The 7525-nt window shown below is 33.9% G+C and overlaps 1 protein-coding gene across 1 annotated transcript in view; it reads right to left on the bottom strand.

Moving 5' to 3' along the window:
• LOC104724000 (glutamine synthetase, chloroplastic/mitochondrial) overlaps positions 1-1800 on the bottom strand; it is a 3535-nt gene extending 1735 nt beyond the window's left edge. Inside the window, exons 1-7 of the mRNA XM_010442446.2 lie at positions 1628-1800; positions 859-1118; positions 738-777; positions 559-662; positions 419-467; positions 233-339; positions 56-143 (exon numbers count right to left, since the gene is read on the bottom strand). Coding sequence (XP_010440748.1) covers positions 56-143; positions 233-339; positions 419-467; positions 559-662; positions 738-777; positions 859-1106 — 636 coding nt within the window. The 5' untranslated portion in view covers positions 1107-1118; positions 1628-1800. The remainder of the gene's footprint in view (positions 1-55; positions 144-232; positions 340-418; positions 468-558; positions 663-737; positions 778-858; positions 1119-1627) is intronic.

Genomic DNA, 7525 nt, shown 5'->3' with positions numbered 1-7525 from the left:
TTTATTTATTTGTAAACCAACACAAAACATACTTCTTGGCTTGACTGATGATTACCTGAGGACCAGGGAATGCTCCAACTGGCCAACCCAAAGGCCATTTGACGTTTTGCTGAAGTAAAGTGTACTCCTGCTCAATGCCGAACCTAGATCACGATCAAGTAAGTATTCAAACTTATGTACCACATTCTAAGTAAATGGGGATTACAATGAGATTTTAGGGGTAGTAACAAACCATGGCACCTCGCCAGTGACCTTCTTGTTACTGAAGATCTCAGCAGCTCTGGCACGTTTGTTTGTTGGAATTGGCTCACCAGCTGGTGTCCAAGTATCACAGATAACCTTCACATGACAAAATCTAAATAACTTAGTGTGTGGTTATGAAACTCTTGCTTATACTATGAAACTGAATGACACATACCAAGATGTTATTGCCCCCACGGAAAGGATCTCTGAAGATAGCTTGCGGACTGAGTAAAAAAAAGATTACAACGGTCATACCAAATATGAGATTGTGAAATAAAAGATGGAATGAGATAGTAAATGTGAAAAAAATCTTACTATAGAATCACTTCACTGTCTTCACCAGGTGCCTGTCCAGTACTCGAACCATCATAGTTCCATTTAGGAAGCTCAGAAGGATCTTCGACCGGCTTTTCGATAGTCTGAAACCATCCATAAACCTTATTAGCATCATAGTTACTGACATAAAATGTACTAACAGTCTTGAATATACATACCCTTGACTTGCTTCTAAGGTCAATTCCAGATCCTCCAATCCTATAGGCAAAACAAAAAAGTTATGAAAAGTTTCGAAGAAATCTGAAAAATGCGGGATAGAGACGGCAATAAATATTATACCAAATGTACTCAGCGATGATCCTGTCAGAGTAAGGCTTGGTGTCTAAATTGAGAAGAGTCTCAACTCTGTTGACTGTAGAGTTATCAGATTGGAGAGCAAACACTCTAAAGCCTCTGAGTTTGTTGCTGCTCTGCTTCTTCTGTTTCAATACAACAGAGCTCCACAACTTGTTTGTGATGACTGATGATGATGAGTGTTTAGGCACTCTCATCTGACATGTTGGAGAAGCTGCTAAGATCTGTGCCATTGGAGTTAATCCCTGATGTAAAAAAACAAAAAAGAAAACTCAAAGAAAGTCCACCAAAAAAGATCCAAATCAGGAATCTACTACAACTTTTTATGTTTATATAAGATTAAAAGACTTGTGCACTTTGGTCTGAATCATTCAGATTCTTGACCAGATTGGTGATTAAAAACTAAACCCAATTCAGTAATGCTCAAAAAGTAAACCAAATACATTAAACTAAAAAGCAAAAGACAAAGAGATCCATTAAAATACCAAAAAGGTGTGATGATCCATGTTGATTATTATTAATTCATAAAGTAGAGAGAGAGCTGTTGATAAAATTAGTGAAAATGGTGGACCCGAGATCTACTAGAATCAAGAGCTTAATAAGCAATGAAAGACAGAGTTTAACTTTATTATTACAAAACAAGATTCTCTCTTACCAGAAACAAATGGATTCTTACAAAACAAGTGACAACAAGATCAGATCAGAATGCTGGAAAAAGTAAAGAAAAAAAAACACAGAGGAAATGAGAAGGTACCTGAGACGTGAAGAAGACTTGAAACTGATGAATCAGAAGAGTTGGGTGTGTTTGGTGTTTGTAACAGATGGCAATGAAAGAGTTGACAAAAATATGAAGAGCCCCTTAAGAATATTTTCTTTTTAGAAAGAAGATTTTAAAATAAGAATAATAATAAAAAAAAAAGGATTAAAAGAGTGAAGTGGCTTTTGCCAAAGAGATAGGGGGGTGGACTACGAGTGGCGCATATTTGTGTTTCAATCCTTTTTATTTTATTTTTTTTATGTTTTACTAAAATAAAAAATGGCTTTTTGTCTTCTGCAGATAAGGTCTCTCCTTTGTACCTCTATCTCAAACCTTAATACACATTTATTTTGGGGTCAAAATTCAAACTTCAGTACACTTATTATGGATGGCCTCTCTTTTTTTTTTTTTCCTTTTTCGTTTGGTGTGGTTCTTTGCTTTGATATATTAGCAATTATGTTCCAACAACTGTTAAGGACACAATTCTTTTTGGTCAATCGAGTTGATACATTACCTATTTCCCATATTCATTAGTGAGCCAATGAATAGGAGAATTTCGAAATTACTACTTTTATTCATGGTACCATTTTTCAAAATAACAGTGTTTATTGTCCATTTTTTAAAAATGTTTCAAAATGCACATTTTTTAAAAAAATTGTACAACACGTTTATGCAATACTTACAAATTTTCATAAAGCTTTTGTTAGAAAACCTGAAACTTACATTAATTCAGCTATTGATTTTCAATATCTAAGTTTTTTTAAACAAAAATTTACTGAATCTAATTATATTGTATTTGTTTTTTGTTAAAAGGTATTCAATTATAAAAATATAATGTCCAGTGGGCTATTTCCGGAGTAAGCCCATACAGAAATCCCAAAGGATCCAACTCGTTTACATCAAACCGGACTAAACCGTTGGAAAAACAAAACCGGCTGGGTTACAACAACTGGATTAAACCGACACTATGTGAAACCCTAATCTACAAATGAAGAACTCGTTTTGCAGCCGCCATCCATAATTGCGGATACTCAACCGGAACAGGACCTCCGGCAAGCCTGGACGACGGTAACCGAACGGAGATGGTGATCCAAGATCCGTTTGCCATTNATGGCCTCTCTTTTTTTTTTTTTCCTTTTTCGTTTGGTGTGGTTCTTTGCTTTGATATATTAGCAATTATGTTCCAACAACTGTTAAGGACACAATTCTTTTTGGTCAATCGAGTTGATACATTACCTATTTCCCATATTCATTAGTGAGCCAATGAATAGGAGAATTTCGAAATTACTACTTTTATTCATGGTACCATTTTTCAAAATAACAGTGTTTATTGTCCATTTTTTAAAAATGTTTCAAAATGCACATTTTTTAAAAAAATTGTACAACACGTTTATGCAATACTTACAAATTTTCATAAAGCTTTTGTTAGAAAACCTGAAACTTACATTAATTCAGCTATTGATTTTCAATATCTAAGTTTTTTTAAACAAAAATTTACTGAATCTAATTATATTGTATTTGTTTTTTGTTAAAAGGTATTCAATTATAAAAATATAATGTCCAGTGGGCTATTTCCGGAGTAAGCCCATACAGAAATCCCAAAGGATCCAACTCGTTTACATCAAACCGGACTAAACCGTTGGAAAAACAAAACCGGCTGGGTTACAACAACTGGATTAAACCGACACTATGTGAAACCCTAATCTACAAATGAAGAACTCGTTTTGCAGCCGCCATCCATAATTGCGGATACTCAACCGGAACAGGACCTCCGGCAAGCCTGGACGACGGTAACCGAACGGAGATGGTGATCCAAGATCCGTTTGCCATTCCGCCACCGTAGAACCGTTTTGAGAAGGAGGAAGAGATCTGATCTGTCATTTGTCGTGGAGGATCCATGCTTAGTAGTGAGAGAGAGAGAGAGGCAGCAGGGAGTAGATAAGAGGACCGTCGACGGTGGCTTAGCTTCACCAGATCGGAGATTACCTCCCCTATCATAACCAATCCGGTGAAACTTCTAGAATCTCCGATCTCCAGATCTATCTACCCTCTTCTCTCGTTCTTCGCCGTGAATCTCCCTCTTCTCTCGTTCTTCGCCGTGAATCTCCCTCTTCCGCTCCGCGTAGCAACACCTCCGGTAGAGCTCTTTACCGTCAGCGTCTCGCGGATGCTTTTCCACTCCACCGCTCCCTTGATTTCGTCCAACAGCTTTGCCGGGATGATGCAACAAGTCACGAATGAAGAACTATGGACCGGAGGGTCCTCACCGCCACCGGAATTGACGGAGGACCCGACGTCGGCGCACGAGGTTGTGATCAGAAGAAGAAGGCTTTTGAGAGAGAAAAATCGCCGCACGTGAGATTCACTCGCCCGATTTTTCTCTCGACTTTACTTTAATTATATTGTATTTGTTTTGTCAATAATTTTAATAGATTAGCTCAAGCGAGCCAGTTAGGAGAGAAAATATACTTTAGATAAATGATATAATGCATGCCAAATAATTCAGTTTCACATTCTCACTACGACAAATCATTAGTAATTATATAAATTACGATGTATTTTTTAGCAATGATATTTTATGACTAAGTTTAATAATAATATACTTTATATATTAAAGTGAAAATCGTTCACTGATAGAAACCCTTTAAATTGATACAACACATATACATGCATCTATACTATTAAAGCAGAAGTATTTATGGATCAACTTTTAGATTATGACTTTGTTTTTGATAGTTTTTTTTTTAAGTTAGTATTTGTTATGAATATATCTATTATAGTATGGATGTTCATTATCGGCTCATTAGTGGACTTGTAAACCCTAATATGTATCCCTATATATATGTTATATCATATGAAATAGAGGAATAATACAAGAGAACAATTCCCTAAACCTCTTGTCTTAATACGTTATCAGCACGAGTTTCTAACCTTAACCGAAAAAAAAAAACCCATCAGCCGTCACCATAAGTTTTGTCCCCTAACCATGTGAGCTAGCAAAACACAAATCTCTGCCGTCTCTTCCCTCTGCTCCCCATCTCACCATCCGAGATAAGTAACCTCACTTTTAATAATTGATCGGCTTATACATATTTTAGTATATGTGTTCTCATGCCTATCAACGTAATTAGTGTATGTGGTTACCTAAGTCTTATTGGATTATTTGATTGTTACTGTATTTTATTATTAAGTATATTGTTTCACAGTGCTTAAGCCTACGTTGATAGTTTTATTATTATTATTAATATACTTATGGCTACACAATATTGTACGGTGTTTCATGTATCATTAGTGTTAATTACTTTACTGAGATTACTTTTGGAAATCCTAGGCGATGTTACCTTCGTGGCTCCGTCGTTTGTCCAAACTTCAAAACTACCGACTACCGACATCGAGCTAACCAATACCGTCGTTGGAACGTCTCAGATCTCCGCTTCCCATTAAGATAAGTACCTCTTAATCTGACATATTATTTAAGTTTGATAGATGAAACTTAAATTTCATTAGAACACCAAAATATGATTTCAATATGTGATCAATCGTAACATGCTTTAGTTTAATATATAACAAATTGACACATATTTTATTAAGTGTTAGTGTCATTCACGAAAAACACGAACTGGGTTAACTGTTTTGGTACTTTGCTAGTTTGGTTATTTTGGTGTAATTGGGTTTGGTAAACAAATCCATAAGCTAATTGATTAACTGATATTACTATCGTTCCACTTTATTATGCGTATATGCATATTATACACGAGGAACGTGTATGTGTGTTTCGCATATCAAACTAAAAAATTATGTATTTAGCTAACTAATGTATAACAGTCAACAAGTTATTAATTAGTTGCTGCAAAAATAGAGAATTACGGTTAAAATACGTGACATCTAAAAATCATGATTTTATTGTTTACGATTTCAGTGACATGATTTTATAGAAATTTCAAAGTTTTTATCGTGAAATTATTTTCTTAATTGTTTTACAAAAGAAAAAAGGTTATTAAAAATATATATAAATGATGCTTATTACTTATTTAACACTCATTTATATGACTGTTTATAATGTTTGTGAATTTTAATCACAAATTTAAATCTAATTAAAATTAGATATAATATCATGATAAAATATTTTAAATCATGTCTCCAACCTTCTTGGTGAATACATTGAAAATTTAGTAATAAATTACTAAATAATAATTATTGATCATGTTTTCTTGGCATCACTTCTATGGGGAGGTTTAAGTCCAAGTATATGACCATAAAAATTTAATAGTTTTTTAGAATAATCTAAAGAAAGTAAATGATTAAAATTCTATAAAAGAATACAAATCAACTTGATTCCAATTATTACCAAGATTATATAATTAAAATTAATATCTTTGATGGAAAGATATTAGAAAATACATAATTTACTTGTCACAAAATATTGTTGTCATGTAGACACAATATAGTGAAAAATATATTTTAAAATTTTATAATCTTGTTATTTGTGAATGAGTAAAATTATGAGATGTTGATGTGAATCACATCCTATTGGGCTGGTCTATTCTTTGAAGTGAATATGACTTTATGCTATAAGTGGTTTCCACTATTCTACTACAATATTAAGAAGTAGTAGAAAAAGTATTGAAAGCTCTAGAAGAGTATATATATTATTGTCTATGGGAACACAATTTGATATTAATGTGTTACAGTCTCTTAAGTCTCAAAAGTTAAAAGGGTCCAAGATATAATACATGACCCAATGTGAGAATGTTATTGATTACAGTGGGATTCAAATCGAGATTGATAGACATAAAGTGTCATCATCTCGAGGGGGAGAATTAATGAATCCCACATACAGAGGTGATGTAACAGATATAAGATTATGTTCACACCCAAAATGAGTTTAATCACTCATATGATAAAGCAAATCTTAAGGATTTGAAAAGTAATAATGTTGAGACAATAAGGAAGGAAGAATAGTTTGAAATCATAAGTATTACCCAGGACAAGAAAAGTATTTTAGAGATTAAATGCATTATCTAGAAGATAAAATGCTTATAATAAACCAGAAGGTTTAATGAAAATCTCACTGTTTGGCATGACCGGTTAAGCCATTCCGGTTCAGTAGTGATGCGAAAGAATAATCAGAAATTTCTGAAAAGATTCATTAGAGAACCTAAAGAGTTTTCGTAGTGATTTCTTATGTGTGCTGCTTTACAAAGCAAGCCGATTATATGGCTTTCACCGACCCCATGAATTTGGATAATGTCAATTTTCTGGTACATATACAAAGCGATATTGTGGACTGATCATCCACTATATATGTTTGTTATTAACTTGCAACATGGAGTTTGCGAGAGTATTTGGTTAATTGACAATGGTGGTGAAACCATGCCAAGTAATTGACATAAATGACTCTATGTGTCAAGTAATTTTCATCATGCCAACGAATAATCATGAGTACTCCCCTCTATAATTGGTTTGGGTCAGAAACCAGATATATTCCATCTAAATGTGATTATACATGTTAAGTTGCTCCACCACAATGATTAAGATGGAAGTTGAAAGAATGTTGGAAATATGTTGGATATGAATATCTTTCCAAGATTTAATATCTCAAGAATTTGAGGCTCGAGATGAAGAGACTGTTGTTTCAGTGAGTCAGTCTTTCCAACATTAGGGGGAGAAAATAAACAGCTGAAGAAATATATTGGAAGAAATTATCTTGATCCTCGTACTAAGAAATGTGCGCTAGAAGTTGAAAAGATAATTTATTGGCAAAGTTTGCAAAGATGCTAAAAGCATGCAAGAGCCATTTTCTGACCTTGAGTGAAAATTCACATATACCAGCTGTGCTCCAATTAATGTCCTAAAATGATAAGATCAACTGCTAGTAAGTCTAAAGATCGCATG

The sequence above is a fragment of the Camelina sativa genome, chromosome 11, assembly GCF_000633955.1.
Source record: "Camelina sativa cultivar DH55 chromosome 11, Cs, whole genome shotgun sequence".
NCBI classification, from domain to species: domain Eukaryota; kingdom Viridiplantae; phylum Streptophyta; class Magnoliopsida; order Brassicales; family Brassicaceae; genus Camelina; species Camelina sativa.
Note: the sequence above shows the minus strand (reverse complement) of the source record. Positions and strands in the feature narration are given on the sequence as shown.